Source organism: Triticum dicoccoides, chromosome 4A (genome assembly GCF_002162155.2).
Source record: "Triticum dicoccoides isolate Atlit2015 ecotype Zavitan chromosome 4A, WEW_v2.0, whole genome shotgun sequence".
Classification (NCBI taxonomy): domain Eukaryota; kingdom Viridiplantae; phylum Streptophyta; class Magnoliopsida; order Poales; family Poaceae; genus Triticum; species Triticum dicoccoides.
Genome location: NC_041386.1, coordinates 740,052,324 through 740,072,116, shown reverse-complemented (window position 1 = coordinate 740,072,116; position 19,793 = coordinate 740,052,324). Strand labels below are relative to the sequence as shown.

General features: G+C 42.8%; 1 protein-coding gene across 2 annotated transcripts; it reads right to left on the bottom strand.

The window, feature by feature from the left end:
- Positions 1-12,518: 12,518 nt before the first annotated feature.
- LOC119288307 (putative disease resistance RPP13-like protein 1) lies at positions 12,519-18,920 on the bottom strand. 2 transcript variants are annotated; one of them, XR_005141151.1, is made up of 6 exons: positions 18,808-18,920; positions 18,608-18,690; positions 14,250-18,478; positions 13,962-14,094; positions 12,855-13,163; positions 12,519-12,747 (listed from the first exon to the last, which is right to left on the bottom strand). XR_005141151.1 is itself a non-coding variant. In XM_037567935.1 (4 exons), exon 3 carries the CDS (start codon positions 18,116-18,118, stop codon positions 14,288-14,290), a length of 3,831 nt encoding a protein of 1,276 aa, XP_037423832.1. In that variant the 5' UTR covers positions 18,119-18,478; positions 18,608-18,690; positions 18,808-18,920; the 3' UTR covers positions 13,657-14,094; positions 14,250-14,287. The 2 variants fall into 2 exon arrangements, 1 of the variants encoding a protein (XP_037423832.1); XM_037567935.1 differs by lacking the exons at positions 12,519-12,747; positions 12,855-13,163 and having other exon boundaries at positions 13,657-14,094.
- Positions 18,921-19,793: the final 873 nt, after the last annotated feature.

Sequence of the window (19,793 nt, the reverse complement as noted above, 5' to 3'; positions counted from 1 at the left end):
TTTCCATTTTGGGATGGAAAGGATGGTAAATATAACTATTTATACCAAGGTTTTATGTGTACCAATTTTTTCGTATCACAATCATTGCAATATATTATGGTAAATTTAAACTAGATTGTATAACAATAACTACATTTATTTTAAATACATTGCACCTTCAAAACATATTTAAACCAAATCCAATTCGATGTGAGAAAAAAAATATCTTCTGGAGTTAGTTGGTGATAGTTCCATATGAAGTACTCCCTCTATAAAGAAATATAAGAGCATTTAGATTAGTAAGATAGTGATCTAAAAGCTCTTATATTTGTTCATGGATGGAGTAGTATATATTTATGTGTGTGATTTCTTAAATATCTTTGTAGATATCTCTATAGCCCAGCTACAAGAAATATCTTGATAGCGGTTGTCGGCGTCCTAACAAGTGATGTCGACACTGATGACTTCCTGATTAAGATAGGACTGCATCAGAGGTAAGCTTTGAGCCCTTATCTTTTTGCCTTGGTGATTGATGAGGTCACAAGGGATATACAAGGGGATATCCCATGGTGTATGCTCTTTGCGGATGATGTGGTGCTAGTTGATGATAGTCGGACGGGGGTAAATAGGAAGTTAGAGTTATGAAGAGAAACCTTATAATCGAAAGGGTTTAGGCTTAGTAGAACTAAAGCCGAATACATGATGTGCGGTTTCAATACTACTAGGCGTGGGGAGGAGGAGGAGGTTAGCATTGATGGGCATGTGGTGCCTCAGAAGGACACCTTTTGATATTTGGGGTCAATGCTGCCGAAGGATGGGGGTTTGATGAAGAGGTGAACCATCAAATCAAAGCCGGATGGTTGAAGTTGCACCAAGCTTATGGCATTCTCTGTGACAAGAGAGTGCCACAAAAGCTAAAAGGCAAGTTCAACATCGTCTGAAGATAAGCTTGTTCAACATCGTCTGAGATGGTTTGGGCATATTCAACGCAGGCCTCCAGAAGCTCCAGTGCATAGTGGACGGCTAAAGCGTGCAGAGAATGTCAAGAAAAATCGGGGTAGACCGAATTATACATGGAAGGAGTCCGTAAAGAGAGATCTAAAGGATTGGAGTATCACCAAAGAACTAGCCATGGACAGGGATGCGTGAAGGCTTGCTATCCATGTGCCAGAACCATGAGTTGGTCGCAAGATCTTATGGGTTTCCCTCTAGCCTACCCCAACTTGTTAGGGACTAAGGGCGTGTTTGGTTTGAGGCCTGGGGGCTGCACGCCTGGCCTGGGCTCTGCCTGGACCCTGCCTGATATTTTTTTGGATAGTGTCCTGGGAAATGAAGCATCTGCCTGGCCTGGGAGTCCATGCAAGGTGATTAGCCTGGTCTAGATTTAAAAAATAAAAGAAAGAAACATGCTTGGTCCAGGCAACCTGGTTAGCCTCTTCCAGGCTAGCGAATTTGGACGCCTGGGCCTGCCTGGAGCAATAGCCTGGGCTTATTAATCATAGAGCTCAAGGACCGAGGCAGTTGGGAAGGATCAATTCGCTGTGTCAGACAAAAGATTGACTTTTTAGCGCTCACCAGGCAGGTCGTCATCCAAACAGGGCATCGCTCCACTTGCCTGACCAGGCAATTTTTTCCAGTTTCTATGTGCCAGGCACGAATATTTCCCAGGCGTGGTGTTGAGGACACCAACCAAATTGACCCTAAAGGTTTTGTTGTTGTTGTTGTTGGTTGTCGGCTTCCCAGAAAATGGGGCCTTCTGAGATGCTTCAAGATGGGCCTTCATCCGCGTTGTATCATCCTAGGAAGAGTGGGCCGCTTGGTGACATATCATTTTAGTATGTCGTCGGCATTGACCCACTCGTTGCCACCGACCTAATTGTCGGCACTGTCATCCTCGGATGGTGTCATGGTCGCGCATCTATACTACTATTAAAAAAGCAAACTTAAATTATCTTAAGACCACCCAGATTAGTGTACACAGAACAATCAGCACCGTACGATCTAATCCATTTAAACCAATCCTACTGTCAATAATTGCATCATCGGTCGATCACCTAAATCAACAGCCCGATCAAATGTTCTGCCCGAGCAAACGCCGTGCGGCGGTGGTCTGCCAATCTCCCAGCGATCCCCGTCCCCGATTCCAGATCCCCGCGGCCCCACGCACATCATCCCATCCTACAACTATCCGATCTATACCTCAACGACCATAATCCCCTCGGCCAAACAACGCCGCCATACCTCCCTCTGCTTCACAACCCTATCTCTCTTGCCGCGCCGCCCATCGCAGCCGTACCTCCCTCCGCCGTAAGCTGGTGGCCTCGCTACCCATTGCGTCGCACATCATGACGCCGCCGTTCATCCGCTTGCCATGCGGCACCACCCCGCACGCCTCATCCCCGATTCATCGCCGCTCCATGTACATCGGCCCGGATGCGTCGCCGCCTCGCCGTCGGGGTGCCCGCTACGCGGCTGCCACTTGCCACGCCTCAACGGTCGGGCTCGAGGGTTCCCTGACAAGCGTGGCCGGTGGCAATCCAACGATGGCGGCAAGTGGCGACGAGGGGTGCGAATCAGCGACAACGAAGCACCACATTTGGGTGTACAGGCATCGAAGCACCAGAATCGACCCGCCTCGCGCGTGCGATGAACAGGAAAAGGGATGGGGGCTACCGGCAACATGATGCGGTGGCAGGACAACTACGCGGCGATCTGCTAGATCTACGACATGGAAGGTCAGTATCGTGCTCTCCAGCATCTCTGAATTTTTGTCAGGCGAACTGGGATAGGGGATTTTGCGCCTACGGCGGCGACAGGAGTCGGAGATAGAGGTGGTGTGGCACCGAGATCAGTGAGGGAATGCACAACCAGAGGTCATGGATGCATCCTCCCAACCGCAATCCATGCCAGTGCACGAAATTTCTCATGCATGCTTATAATATTCTGACGAGGATTGGCGTATCAGCACATAAGACGATCTGTTATTTTTGGACGATGTTTGACCAAAGTAAGGGATGTGGGGCAGGGTGGCCAACAACATACAATTGTGTCTTCGTGATAGATTTTTCGTAGCATAGTCAGCACTGCTTTTCACGAGCAAGGGGGCAAATTCAGGTAGCCAACAACACCTGATGTAGGCATTTTTATACTTGCATAGTACATGATGTAAGCAAGCTTTTGGTTCATGGTGATGCAAAACACTTTCAGGGATGTAGGCTATTTTTCAAACAGGAATGTATGCAAGTATGCGACAGTGTGATTTTCAGGGGGGCCTATCAGTATTGTACATGTGCATCTCTTTTTTGTAGGCAAAAAGCAGTGGATGTAATTTAGGCAATAGAAGAGGATATACCAAACAGAGGAGTAATTTTTGTAGGTACCAGGATGTAGGCAGCACTCTGAGAGATAAGTAGGGCAGCGCAGCAGGATGCAGGCAAAATACAGATAGATATAATATAGGCACAATTTCTTTGGGATGGGGCTGGCAATATCTGAATACATTCGGCAATACTGTAATGCGGTCACCGTTAGGTACATCCATTACCGACTAGCAATGCCGGGGATGAGTCGGCTGGCGACGGAGTGCTCTTTTTTGTCATACTATTTATTTTGAGCAACCTTTGTATGGTATTTTGTTGGACAGATTTTAGTGTAATCTCTAGCACCTCAATGTACGGTAAACAAGTGCAAGCTTGGGTATATATTTTATTTTCTTGCCGGGTATTTATTTTATTTGCTCTGTTACTTTAGCAATCAAATACAATCAGGCACAAGCTCCAGTTGGTCTTGTCCAAAAACTGATGTAGAAGCGTGGTGCATGGGTTCCTTATTTGTCTGTTTCAGACTTAGGATCGTAGGAAATGTGTGGACTATGTATTCATAGAATGACCATGGCACATCTTCACAAACGAGTCTTGGTGTAGGAAACAATATTCAGGTTTTCCTGTTTCCTTCATTTCCAAGCATCACTCTTAAAGGCAATATATGCAGGTTCATCATGCATGCGAGGGATATGAAAGATGGAACAAAAGTAAAAGATTTTTATGCCAACGGATCATCATAATTGGGGAGGACTGTCATGTCGGTTTTATAGCATCCTACTCGCAGTTTCTGTAGTTCAATCAAACAACACAATTTTCTAATGATATTTGTTATGGTCATATATAAATTTTAAAAGTTATGAGGTTCCATGAGATGAGATGATGGCTCTGATGTGTCATTTTCACAAAAGTCCCACTACTGTATTCTTGTAGTTCAATTAGATCATGCAATTTTCAAATGATATTTTTCCTGTTAACCTAGAGATTTCCTAAGATTGAAAATAGAAAATAACACAGTTTTACAGATTGTTATTTAAAAAAAATCTACTTACTGTTCTTGCCAAACAGTACAGATCAACTAGGTATGCACTACATGATTTGGTATTGGTTTCATTTCTATTCCTTTAGATTACTATTTACATTTATCATTGTCACTGATTAGCCCAAAAATCATATATGAGGTCATAGACAATTGTACACATTTGTTGCAAGTCATGGGATGTTTTTTTATAACAACATATATGTCACCAAGCCAATATTTTTTCTCTTATATGCGTGAATTGTAGATTGACATAACCATATAATGCAGATGAGGTGTAATAAAGGAAAAACATGGTGTTGACAGTACTACTTTTTCTATTTTTAATTCTTGATCTGTTCCTGGTTTCCATATTGTATAGCTACTGTTTATCTACACTTAGAGCTTGATAAGAACGAAAACAAATTAATCGGCTTGATTTTAGTTATTGTGCATTTCATAGGGTGTCGAATGTACAATATAGTGTCTTAGCTTATGTTCACATTCACATATAATGGATGTTGTAGATGTATTTCTCCAGCATTTGTAAGTAGATAGTCCACACAATGTGGGGCTTGGAGATTGGCCCCTTCCATTGTGGGATGAATCTCATTTGGCTTCTCCCTGACTCAATCATTCATGCAGGTAATTTGCTCTGATTTTTCTGCTGTATCTTCTTTACTAATAACGTGGTGAACATTGGGAAAGGTTGCCTAGCACAAATTCAGTGTTTCTCTTGCAAGAGAACATATTGTGGTGCAATATTTTCCATTTTTCTTGCACAACTTGTGACGTCAAGCAATAGTGAATACTTTTATTGATTAGCCTCTCTGCTCTATGTCCTGAAACGCTGGTGTGTTAATTTGCTCTGAGATTTATGTTTATAAAATATATTCTACCTATGAAAGTAGTTTTAGCATCCATGGTGTTGTAGAATAGTTCTGTCACTATCACATATCCATTTAAAAAAGTGGACAGGGGAGACATTTGATCACCCTGGGGTACAAGAGAAATTTTTCCTATTATTGTTGAGATCACTGAAAATAGCTCGATGGCATGGCAAGTCTTCTCTTGAAATCAGTGTCTGTGTCTTGAGTAAGCATCAACGGCGTCCCTAGGCTCGACAACAATTAGAAATTCAGAATAGAGCAATTAGTGGTGGCAGATTTCTAAAAATATGCAACTTGTATAACGACATGCCCATTGGATTCATCTGTATATCCTGCTTTTTTGTATCCATGTGATTTAGTTTTCTCTCAGCAGAACACTATTGTTGGTAGTAAACATATACTATTATTTTTGAAACTATATAATGGTAGATGAGACGTGCGTTGCACGTGCAAATTTACTAGTACTAGTTAAATGCCCGTGCGTTGCTACGGGCAAATGATTGTAAATAAATTAAAGGGACACCTAACGTTAGGTGCCTGAAAAATTCTTCATGTCAATCACTATTTTTTGCCATCAAATATCCAATGGCTAGGAGCATGCCCCCACATGTTCATCTTCTTACTCCTCACCCGCGACGATTTCTCCTCTGCCGTGGCCTACCCAGGCCTAACCGCCTGCATCCAACCACTCCCGCCAGCTATCACCAGCTGGCCCTCGCCATGGTCGGCGCTCCTCATATCGTCCACATCTTTGGCCTCGTGCAAAGCAGAAAGTTGCTCATGCAACAAAATAATTCATGCCCATGAGATTTAGCAAAACCGATAAATCAAAGATCATGCGGATGATACTTGATTCAGACACATACTTCATCGCAAATTTACCATACATCAATCATAGAATAGTCCCTTGTCATTTTCTTTACCAAATCAATTACATCCAATGTTCCTAGAAAAAACGAAAGTGAGTGTACAGATCGAGTTATCCCTTCTAGTTCACCTTGTCTAATGCGCGTGCACGACGTATTGTTCCTTCATTCAACGTAAGTAGTGAATTTGATCTTGGTCTATCCTGTTTCTTCGTTTGACTTGATGGGACGAAAAAATGGAAGTGATTGTACAAATCTAATATACCTATGAGACTCATCCCCACTATCTATTTATCTTAACATGCACCATGTCCACCTCGGCATAGTTGCCACATCACCAGTCCCATTTGCAATGGACCATTTCCTTTCCAACACTAAAAAACATAACGGCCAATCTTTCTCCCCCGGGAAAAAAATCTACCTCGCGAGGCGCAACCATCTCACCGCAATTCACTTCCTTCCTCACTTCCTTTTCTCCAGCAGATCCGCTCCCAATCATGGATGATCGTTCACTTCATTCCTTACAGGGATGAGCGCTAAAAAATATCATGGCTTATAGTACCAATTCAACAACTCCAAATGTTTTTTTATCATTCTCTTCTTAATCAATTTTTGGCTTACGCGTTTCTGCTTTTGATTTTTAAGCAATTACTTTTAGTTCAGTCCTCTCATGTTATATTATGCTTATCCTGCACCTATTATCTTTATTATGTACTTACTTGTTAAGCTCATCATCATGCCCACTAAGAAAGCAAAATTTATCAGCATTAACCTATGTTTATTTCTCCATTTTCTGATTGTAGGAATATTGCTATCAGTGTCATACAAAGAAATAAGATAGACCAAGATATCTCTCCAAATGTACTGACCCATTTCTATTTCTCAATTTTCTAATTTTTGGATGTACAACAAGTCAAGTGGTATTATAGCAATGCAGTTTACTGTATTTGTTGGCTCATAATTCAATTGTTTCCTCTAACCTTTCTCTGCCTGACCTATTTCGTGCAGGTATGTGATATTCGGAGACAAGGTTGTCAAATTTAGTCTTTTTTTTGGGCTCATGAGATATAAATCTCCTTTTCATGTGCATTTATCTCTCAAAGTGGTGTGTTACACATTCAGATTCTACTATTTTACTATGGCCTTTATCATGAGACTTATAATTTTTATATGCCTTGATTTTCTGAAAACTGGCTTTTTGCATGATTTAGACTACTCTTTTTGTATGAATTGATCGGGGAAATTACCAGGCAACTTCCTTTCATTATCCTCGGTTAATTATTGTGTTGTTCTATTCTAAGTCGCACTGTAGCCTACTTCGAAACAACTGCCCTCATCAGTGGAAGTCACAATGTAAGTCTTAAATCCCCTAAATGAGATATAAATGTACGCTGCGGTTTCACTTTCATGAGACTGAATTGAGAAGATGCCACAATTTGACTCTTGTGCTTTGAAATGTGTCACTCGGAGCAACTATCAGACAATACAATTTCCCAAAAGAATCATATCTTTCCAAGTCATTGTTAAATTTCCCGCTGCAATGCGCGGGGAATCCTTTTGTTTAGCAGTTATTTCATGTCTCATGGCTTGTCCTCCATGTCGCAAGACTACTCCACCAAACAGTGAGCTTCGTAATAACCTCAATGAGTTTACTATCTTCCTCGACAACACTGGGCACAGGCAGTAGACACACCAATTTCTGTCTAAATAGTACTTTTCTTTCATCATGTACATCTCAAAGAAGACTTAGAATTAGACATACATCGATTAAATTTACTTTCTGTAAAGTATTATTGTTGTACTAAGAGAAATTGTGAGATTAAACATTCAACAATAAGCATTTACAGATATTCTTGCACCAATATTGCACTCCAGATTTCCCATGGCATCAGGCTCTGAGACAACAAGTAATTTTGTGCTATATTGATATATGTTAACACCCAACCATGAAATTTACAAACTTAAAATAATGCACAAGCGAACAAAATAATCTTAGAAGATAACGTTCGCACAAAATAACGCCAATTTCATTTACCTTCAACATAGTGATGATAGAGATGAGATATTGAGAGGCAAAACTAATGTCATATTCACGAAGTTTGTTCATGACAGGAGAGGCCAAATTAGCAAATTGCTTCCACGCTGAGAACCGAAGATTGTGTGGGTTGTAAGAGATGTGAATCTGCCTGCCCGACATATTTTTTAAGTGTCCGTGTTTATTTAGGGTTTGAAACAACACGTAGCATGGCTCTATCTTATTGATACATTACAAAAAAATTCACTCGAATTGCCTGATTCCTCTTTACCGAAGAAGCCTGTGCTCGAAATAATCGAGCACGGGCTTTTCTGGTCAAAACGTATCTTGTCTTTTATCACTTTATCATGACTTATTTTCCTTGGTTAACAATACTTGTTGTTTTTCCGATATTTCAGGTTCATTAATTTTCTTTTTACCTAGATCTTCAATGGCAAGAATAACAATAAGTAGTTGCTTCATAGTATTTAAGTAAAAATGGACAAAAGGGAACAAGATAGCTGACTCGTATATATTCTTGAAACTGTCATGTTCTTGAGATATAAATAAAATACAAGTGTTTCCTACATACAAAGTAATCAATCTTGAGGCTCTGCACCAACAATAGATGTGCATTTCCTTGCCATTGATCAAAGGATATTGCACTGCAACTCTGGTGCAAAGGGCATTCGTAAGGCTGCCTGCTTAATGCAATTTCTTGTTCGGGAAAGTACCGGATGATATGTAAAAAATAATAGGATATTTCACTACAACCCTGGTGCAAAGGGCATTCATAAGTTAACTGTTTAAATGGTAGTTACAGCTCTAAAGGGAAAAAGGGAAACATGACAATATATCCTGAATCCTAACATACCTTGCAATCTCAGGGGCAAATCTAATCACTTTAAAAGATTGTTGTAGGCGACCTTTTGTCTCAAGATAACTTGCTAGATCACCCAAATGAGGAAACACAGATATAGTCATTGACGATAAAACAGTAATAAATCCAATAGGATTCTTTTCTATGGTCACAATAACAAAAAAAAAGTTGTTCAACAAACTTATGTGCATAGCACTAAAGAAACACATTTGGGGGAATACTATTTAGAAATGATAAAACGGGAAAGCATGCTTTTGTTCGTCACTTGGAGCTAGACTGAAACCATGCAAGTAAAATACACATGCAGGTCTCATGCATGGTTAAAAAAAAGCTGGACTGAAACTTCTGTCATGTGGAGCTTCACGAGTTAGTTATTTGAAATTACCATACTAAACCATGTAAGCTGGAGTACATGGTAGAACACATTTGCAATATTTAACCGTTTAAAACCGAACCGACATGAACAGAAAAATACACTCAAGGGATTGCCGTAGAGGAAGACATGGAAAAATCCATTGGCTCACACTGTTGTCCTAATCCACGTACACCTGCAGTACACACAATTGTGAAACATCCATAGCCGCAACTGCCATTGGTAACCTACTGTCACTCGAAAGATGTATAATGCTGCTACTCCTGTTACGTAATTGTACAAGCACCAATCATACCAGGTCCATTATTCACATCCAATGAACCGAAAGATTAGCATACCCAATAGTTAAATAATATACAAAATGGCGTTTTATCGATTACAGTTTAACGAAAAAATTCACCATTGCTTTTATCCCAGAATTAGCCCGCGGTTGCCATAAAATGATAATTCAGTTGCTTTAGTACTATGCTAAATTTCTACAAGAAACATTTGAAATCATCACGATAGAATTGCTTCTGTTTTGGAACTAATCAAACAAATAGGAAGAACACAATATTGTTGCTATGATTTGCATCAAGAAACTTATAAAAATGGGAATACATGAGATCTGTTCTTACCACAAGAAGTGGATGCCTTCAATTTTGACTCGGTGAGGTAAGGAAGCGACATCACCAGCCAGCAGGGATTCGAGGACGGGCGAGATCGGAGGAAGCTGCGCCATGTGTGGAGGAGGGCTCATGGCTTGACCTATCCACCTCGAGAATAACAGTAAGCACGCACGCACAACTGTTACCCCTGCCTCAACCAAACCTCATTGCCTACTTGAAGGAGCGGCTATGGTGGCTCAATGGCATGGCCGTGGTGCATGTCATCCAGCAGATCGGCGACGGCGCGACGCCAGTTCTCCCCAACCCTGAATTGTGTTATCTGGAAGCAGCACACAACCTGTTGAAGATACTCGGGGACGGCAACTAGCTCGCACACAACCTCCAATGACGCAGGTGCTGCACTGGGAGGAAGAGGGCGTTGGATTATGCAGGGACGACATCGGAGAAGGACTGCAAGGTCAAGAGGATCCGCGATCTGAGGCCTACTCGTTGCCTCTCAATGTCCACCTCTTGAGAACATGAGCAAGGAAGAAAATCGGCGGCTACATCCTATGAAAGGAAAGAGAGCGGGAGAGATAAAGGGGATTGACATCCATGCATATGTTTCCTTTTCCTGGTTTGTTTCCCTTTTTCTTTTCTTCCATTTTTATGTGTGTACCAAAGAATCTCTAATCAATCTCTGAAAAATCAAATCTAAATTAATCAATTATACCATAAGTTCCTCAATCACATTAATTAATATTTTGGGCAAGGCATGGTAACGTTAATTAATGTAATTTTTGAGATGTATGGAAATATTAATTAATGTGATTGAGGAACTTATGGTATAGTTGGTTAATTTAGATTTGATTTTTCAGATATTGATTAGAGATTAATCATAATTGATTTTTTCACATAAATACATTACAAATAAATGGAAGGAGTATCAGACGCGATTCGGTTTTAGCATGGGAGGGATGGTGGGAGGTGAGACGAAAATAAACCAGACGAAAATAAACCGGACGAAAATAAATCGGGACTATTCAACCAACTCGTCCATTAGGAGTAGAGACTACTCAAGTTGCCTATTCTGTCAAACTTGTGACAGCTCTGGCCATCCCTCAAAATCCTCCTTCTCCGGCGCCGGCAAATCTGCTCCTCACACCCGCGTTGCCAATCCTCCACCTAGCCACCCCCTCGTCTCCATCTCTGCCTTGTACTAGGCTTACCCTCAGTGGTGACGCCATGGCCGTCCACACCGTCCTTGTATGTGGCTTAGTGCTTGTCTTCGAAATTGACTCAAACGCCTTGCATTTTGAGTCAAGAAGAATATAGTAAATACACCCTCTATTCCTAAATGTAAGCACTTTGTTCATCAATAATTTTGTTTTGAACAATATTTGTTCTTGGCAAACTTGAGCGGATATTTTTCTCAAAACGGAGGCAAAAGATTTGCCTCATCCATTAATTAAGCAGAAGAGAGTTGCCCAGTTAATAAACAGAAAACCGGGCAAAAACCATCACAAACCGCTGAGCGGCACTCACTAAAACACCACACACACCTCACATAGAGGGTCTCGTCAACATCACACACCGGTGTCATCGTCATCACTTCTCCCCAAAATGCATCATCGCCCTCCCTAATCTCCGAGCAAGCGACTCCGACTTCTCCGAAGACAAACGTCGACCCAACCCACATAGTAGAGGCCGTGTGGATAAATAAGAAGGCCCGCGCCAAACTCAGCCCCTCTCGCCGAGGACAATGCATCTCCGACTCTGAAAGATAGCTTCAAAGGAGAACTATGCAAGGCTGGCGCCGCACAAGACCATCGAACAGACCACCTGCTGCATGTCATCGTCGCCATAGGGGCCCACTGCCGCAGCTCCGACTTCACCGCAACAAAACAACCCGAGGTAATCCCACGAACACGCCGGAGAAGAGCCGACTACCGCAACCATTGCCGCGTCTCCGACATCGCACACATCCATCATCGTTGCCATAGAAGCCTCGACGCCAACACCGCCATCTTCCAACGGTCCCGCTTGCTGATGCCTGGCTCGAAAGACAAAGCCCTCGAGAGGGGATACAATGCTAGAGCACCGTCATCGTCCGATCACATGGATCTAGGGTTTCCCCCGAAGCTGCGAAGATTGAAGCTGAGAGTACCTCGGCGATGTCAACAAGAAGAAAACGGTGCTCGAAAGCATCGCCATCGCCGGTTCCGAACAGGCCAGAGACAAGCTTTCGCCCGGGTCAACCTCTCGAGCCCCGCACACCATGCATTAGCAAGCCCTCCATCGAGCCACCGAGGTCAAACCCGGCCGGATCTGACCACCTTCATGCTAGGCCACTTCACTGGCCACCTCCACCAGCCCTTAGCAGAGCCCACGACCACCAGCAGCCACCTCCCACGGATCAGCTCGACGAAGAAGAGTCAGAAGGGGGCATCGCAGCCACCCGCACCATGCGGAGGCCACGGGCGTCCAGCCAACAACATCAATTACTTGTCGTAGAAATGGATAAAAATGGATGTATCTAGAACAAAAATGCGTCTAGATACATCCATTTCTCCGACAAGTATTTTTGGACGGAGGGAGTATTATCAGCCAGGATGTAGTTGACACCAAATTCAGTCAAAAACCCTTTTACCCTTGCAGTGATACAATGTTGCGGTCTGTTAGGCAGAGACCTACTGCGCATATGGTTGGCAGCGCCATTAGCTCCTCGAATAGATGGCGTATGGCCTCCTTCAGGTTTATCCAGAAGCACTTGCTGTTGCCGTCAACACCGCTCTCACACGGCACCAGGAGTGGAGCCTCCTGCAATTATGTACTTCCGAGTCATTTTCTCTGAAACTCTGAACATGTCAAAAACACCAGAACAGCCAACCGACATGGACAACCATGAAAACTTACAATCTGGTTACCTTCATTGTGTTCGTAAGGGCCAGAAGCCAAGAAAGCCGCTTCCTCACCCGGTGCTCCTCGTTGCTGTCGGTTGGCTGCATGCACACAGGCACGGAGCCAAATTAACAGCCTGGTCTCTCGGCATCAGACAGCAGGCAACGACAGAGCCTAATGTTTGAGGCAATGTGGCCGAAGATTGTGCTCTTACAGCCATCGGCAGCTACTATCAGGACAGCCCAAACGGTACCGAAGTTGTCAGCAGGTGAGTCTTGCAGGTTCTGCAGTTTGTAGCTGTAGTAGTCATCCATTGCAGCCAAGCCACCAATGTCCTGATTGTTCATAGACAATTTCAGTGATAGCACCACCAAAAGATGATTACAGTTATCTACTAGCTAGGACCAATTAAAGTGCCATATACAAACTGGTGCTCATATTGTCTCATAACTAACACAGGCCTTGCCAAACTGTCATAATATACATACAATTAAAGTGCTCATTCAGAACACATGATGAGATAGATAAACTGGGCAATCTAACCTGCCGGTAGCTACTGAACCAAATGGCACGCCAACACTATGAACCCTTTCTCAGTTGCATTAATTCAGACGTACCTCCAGAAGAAAAACTGTGCATGATGACATGCCTAAAGATCTGAAGCTACAAATTAGAAGTGTACACGAGAAAAATAAACAGAGCAGGGAATGAGCAGCTAGAAAGACCAGCTCTGACCTCGAATGCCAATCATAAATAAATTCGCATGAGCAGCTTTAAAAATTAAAACACATCTGAAGCAGCAGACCCAACAAAAGTTTCATCATGCAATAGAAACTGGCCGTGTGGCACATGGAACACTGCATCAGGTATGAAACACAAGTACTGCAATACATCACATAACTAGTTATGGGAGTGAATCGTAAAACAGAACTTCAGTTACATGGTGTGTAAGAGCACACAAGAGATAAAGACTACAGTCTGTACAAACTGATAGAATTATGTACTCCAGGAGATGGTAGCAGAAGAATACAACAATAAAAAGATGCATACTATACAGTACTTTCTGCAATTGTTCCACCGATGAATAATAGCAAGAACAAAAAGATAACTGGCAACATGAGTACAGAATCCACCATTAGTGACAGTGCCGTGCGAGAGGGCAATGCATGAGGCAATCTGTGGAGTAGAAGACCGAGCCAGGGGATCAGGGCCAGCTGGAGGAGTACGAGTCCTAAGGCATTCCACCTCGTAAAAGGTTGCTGAAACCTGCAAGGCACACACCATGGGCCAGCTATTAATTTGAAATAAACTAATGAATAAAACTTTGAAACAAATGGGGTATCTGAAAGATAAAAGAAAACACTAAATGCCCATGATCGTTTGAGAGTGAAAAGGTGGCCAACACGAGCGAATATGATTACCTTTCCGTTAATTTGTAGGTGGGAATCTAAATCACACTTCAAAAAATGTCCTTCCAGCGAATATGTGCGATCTTTGGCCAACTTTCTCCATCAGGTGCTCGGCAGTTCTCCTTCAAGAGCTCACAACACCCTATGCTTATATGCTGGAGGGAGGTTGGCAGATCTGGTAACGAAGATATGTTGGGGCATCCACAGATGTCGAGACTCTTCAGATTGGTGAAGCACTTCAGATTTGTTGGCAGGGAAATCATTTGACAATCACGGAACGTCAATCTCCACATAGATGTGAAATTTGCGGATTCTTCAAATGAAATGAATGGTTCCTTGCATCCTTCAAAAGTGAGATGTGCTGGAACTGTGGAAGCTTCAGCCAAGAGCATGTCGTTGAGTATTACAGGACTGCTAACATGAAGTGAGTCCTGTACTCGAAACTGTGAGATACACTCAGGGGTGAGCTTTGGAACATCAATCAAACGTAAATGGTCAAGTTGCAGGGAAGACAATCCTTCGAGCACACATAAATCTGGCAAGCACTTCAGCGACAAACATTTAACAGATGTGAAACTACCAACAGACAAGCATCTGGCACTTCTGCAATTCCCTATGAGAACATGATTCATGTGTGGCCAATCAGTACAGAGGAAGTCAACTGCAAACACACAATTCTGTATACTAAGCCTCTCAAGTGATGATGGCAAACATTCTGCTCCACATGCCAACTCTAAAGAAGGGCAGGAAATCAAATCAACACATGAAAGAGAGGTAGCAGCTCGTAAGCCCCTTAACGACCTGAGACACCAGCAATCATAGATGGACAAGCTGGAAAGTTCTGTCAAATGTTGGAGGACCTCTTCTGAAGGAAGTGTAGTTAGAGTCATAATCTCTACTAAGAACAAAATTTTCAGTGAAGCTAGGCCAGCAAGGCAAACAGCTAAAGCTCCATCTGTAATACAGCATGAAGAAAGATAAAGTTGACGAAGTCCTGATGGTGGAACAAGTGGCAGCCCAATGCTACTTCCATATGTGAGTCGCATCCTTTGCTCGTGACAATATATCCATGCCTTGATGACATCCTCCTTCACCAATACTTTATCCTTCTCTCTTTGTAGAGCGCTCTCAAGGTTTTGAACATGTGTCACATCACTATGCATCAGTGTCAACAACTGCTTCAGAACTGAATGTTCCCTCGGGAGTACAGACCTAATAAGTGATCTTGAATCCACCTGCCAGATTAAACGAAACTGTGATTCCAAGTGGTCTGTCCTCATGATATTCTCTCTCTGATCATGATGTTCCATCTCATCGTTGGAAATAAATATAAGCAGTGGGCAATTGTCTACATGTAAAAAACGAAGGCCTACTGGAAGAAAAGGTAATGACTTTAGGTTTGGCACATTGCTGAGGAAAAGTGAAGAGCAATTCTCAAATAGCTTACTATTGGACGGTAGGCTTTGTAATGCGCTGCAATTATTAAAGCTTAAAGATCCCAAATTCTCAAAATATGAACCATCAAGTAACCAGCTTGGATATTCTGAAGATCTGTAACCGTCAATTGTAAGATCCCTAAGCTGAGGCGGTGGCATCAGGCCTTTTAGAACCTCCAAATGTAAACTATCCTCTGCATTTGTGTTATTTTCATAACTCCATACAAGTTCTAAGCTGCCAAGTTGACTTTTCTTGTGCAGCTTTGATTCTAAGGCTTGATCCTTCCCAGCAACATTCTCAAGATTTGTGACCCTTAAACTGCCATGAATCTCGTTCATGTCCCTGAGCTGTTGTAACTCATATCCCTTTTTCTTTTGCACAGAAAATTCCCCTAATTGTTGAAGCAAAGTTAGCTTGCCAATGTTAGGAATTGCTTCTTTGAAGCTCGATTCAAGATGTTGTAACTTCACTAAATTGCTGAGTTTCTCAGGGAAACTCTTAACTTTACCATTTAACAGAAGTAACTGTAAGTGGTAAAGGGTACACAATGATCTTGGCAATTCAGAAATCAGTGTTTCTTTAAGATTCAAATACCGAAGGTGCTTCAAGTCACCAGCAGAATCTGGCAACTTACTACTGCTGTAAGATGACAAGCATAGCACGCGCAACTTCTTCAAATTCTGTATTATCTGATTAAAAAGGTCACGTACATCATCCACTATGGGGTCTATGCAGATAATAGTGCGTAAATGATGTAGCTTGCAGATACTTTGCTTGTGTTGCATCATACTATCAACACGAACAGATAGGTGTCGAACAGTGGATGATATTTCTGTCACCTTATCATCTTCCAATCTGAAGTAGTCTTCTTTGGAGTGTGATTCTGCCAGATCATGAAGGAGATCATGCATAACATAATACGGGCCAACGTATGGTTGAAAGAATGAAACAGAGACCATCTCCTTGAAGCAATCCCTCCCAATATCTTTCACTCTCTTGTTTTGGTTGCAGGAATCAAAAAGACCCTCACCCATCCAAAGATAAACCAAATCATCAATGACATATCTGTAGCCTTTTGGAAATAGGCTACAGTATAGGAAGCACCTTTGCAGACATGGATCTAACTTCTTATAACTCCACAACAAAGCTGCCATGGGCTCACTTAATTTGTCAATTGTTAAAGTTAGAGCATCATTCCATGAAGATATATCTGTTTTCCCTTTCAACTGAGAACCCACAACTTTTGCCGCCAAAGGAGATTGTCCAAGCCTTTTAGCAATCTTCTCTGCAAAACCTTCCAGCTTTTTACACAACTGTGGATTTCTGATTTCTGGTCCAGAGAATGCATGGTGTCTGAAGAGTGCCAAGAACTGAGCATCCTCCATCTTTTCCAGAGGACACACTTCTTCACAGCAAAGAGCAGGTGGGAATGTATCTCGTCGAGAAGTTACCAAGACTTTGCTTCCCATATGTTGGGAAACTAGAGGAGCTAACAGTTGGTCCCATTCCCTTTCGCTACCAGGTTCAAACCAAACATCATCCAACACAAGCAGGAATTTCCCTGATCCTTGCAGTATGTCTGTTAACTTGCGCTGCAGAGTATCAAGGTTATCAATGCGTGGGCATTCCCCCTGAGAGGCAGACTCGATGATCTCCCGTGTATGACGGCGGACATCAAGTTTGCGTGAGATGCTTACCCACATTGTCACAGCAAAATATTCGTTTATCCTCGGGTCATTGTAAACAAGTTGTGCCAAGGTGGACTTTCCCATGCCTCCAGCTCCAACGATGGCTAAACCCGAGTACAAAGCTATACTAGAATCAGTACTAGCAGTTGTCCTGGTAAGATGCTTTATTATATGATCACAATCCTTGTCACGGCCAATCACTTTCAGAGGTGGTATTGATGTGGTCTCAGGAACAACAGATGATGATATGGGAGGGTTCTCTGCATTATAATCAGCTGGTAAGCAAAGCAGTTTACGGAAGTCCTTGCCTTTCGCCAGGGTGGTCTTCAGTTCATTCAGATGTTGAATTAGCTTTCTGTTCTCAGAGCTCAGATTGGACAGCCTGCTTGATGCATCACGCAGAGGCTTCATAAAAGTGTTGCTGATGGAGGAGGCATTGGCCGGCAAGGAATCCTTCCCCTTTGCTTGGCGCTTGAGGAGGTTATACTCATGATCATCCAGCAAGTCTTCAGCCAGGTAGAAACCTTCTTTGAGTTCCTGAAGCCATTTGTGCAACTTGAGCTTGTGGTTTCCCTTATCTGCTGCTTCAATCAACAGCTCGAATTGCGGCAAGATAGTGGTCTCCAGTTCATGGAGCTCACGCGCCATATCGACTCCAAGGTATGTTGAAGCATTAGAAAGGAGTTTCCTTAAGGCCGGCGATGCAGCCAATTTTAAGCTTACGCTTAAGGCAGCAGTAGCTAATGCCACTTCCATCGGATTATAGGGTTTATTTTTTTGGGTGTATAGGACAAGGGAGGGAGTTGTGTTTGTTTTGTGGATGAAGAGATCTTGGGTGTAGAAAGACTAATTACGAGAAACAGGTAAAATAACAGACTTCTCCTAAGCAGACTTCTCCTTTTCTAAGGTGAGGGCCACTAGGCTAAAAGAGAGTTTCCAGAGGAATTGAGGAAAACAGGAGAACAAATTCGACTCATAAAGATGGACAATGAAAAAAAAGGGGGCAAACACTATAGCAATAATTTTTTTTTTTTGATTTTCTGTGTGTGGGATGGCCTGAATGGATTGAAAGACCACCACTGGAATTGCTTCTAGATCCAGTGATGGGTGAAAAACCTGTTGGGAGTAGGAAATCACGAGATAAATTAGCCAACTGCAGTGGCAATAAGAAGAAAAACTGTTGGCAGATCAAATCAGTGGACAACAGTGAAAATTAAGAATACTATTTTGAGCATGGGAAATAACCTGAATAAATAATAGAATAGCAATGAAAGTTCTTGTGGATCAAAGGTAGAAACAATCAGTGAATATAGCAAACGGGTGAACACCTGTTGGAGTGGGAAATCACAATATAGATCAGCTGGTTGCAACAAGGAAGATAGATAATACAGTAGTAAAAGGCCAGATTTGTAGAGGAAAACAGAGGAGATTAGTGGTGAGCTTACACGGACGAAGAAATGAGAATCAGCGTTGTAGGAGCCGGCACAGCGATGAGGCAAGGCTGCAGGAGAGGCTGCAGGAGATGAGTGAAGGCAAGAATTCCCAAACAACGGCTCAACAAGACAAGGCAATAATAGAGAAACCCAACTACATGATGTGTCCGGTTGAATTCCAAGGTTCCACAATGATTTGTCAATCCCTGTCTGACCTTTCAAAGCCTGTCCTACCAGCTTAATGCCTACGTAGCCTTCTCCTGTCCGCACACTGTGCTCCGCGGGATCCGTCATTTCCGGTGGCCACCGTCTCCATCCGGTTGGCCTCCCCTTGACTGGGTTTTCCTGGTGGGGGGGTGGGCACGCCGTTGTCTTTTGCAAATGGGAAAACGACTGATTTCTCATCTTCCTTCACAGCAAAAGTGGTCCAGAAGCCCAAACAATAGACTGAACTTTACAAAACAAATGAATGAATGGTTCATTTATTTTCTTTCAGGTTGCTTCCAGGAAGCTCACTGGAGCTCCTCCGTCTTTCGGTCAAACCAAAAAAATGAGCACTGAGCATACTGCATACATACACATACATGGAAAGAAAAGAGAAACAAATTAAAAGAATGATGGTCAGCAAGCAATGCAGATTCAGGATTATATTACTGCTGCGGCGGACTGAGCTTCGCCGATTTTGGAGAATTGCAGAGAAACTAAAGCTATTGTGGACTGAGGTCCACTAATTTTGCTGCCTAAGATCCACATTGAAAGAGAGGGGATTTGCAAGAAAAGAATGTTCACCTCATTCGCCGGGAGGAACAGCTCGACTCACGCGGTGGCCGTGCGCCCCAGGCTCAAACGGTGGCCCTCCTTTGCGGTCTCTAAGACCACCCGCAGCTCCAGGCGCCGCACCCGCCGGCAACTTTAGGGCAACTTTTGGGCACATTAGTGTTGGGTCGAATTGAAGAGGAGCAGGCCACAAAGGCAGTGATGATGGTTTATACGGGTGC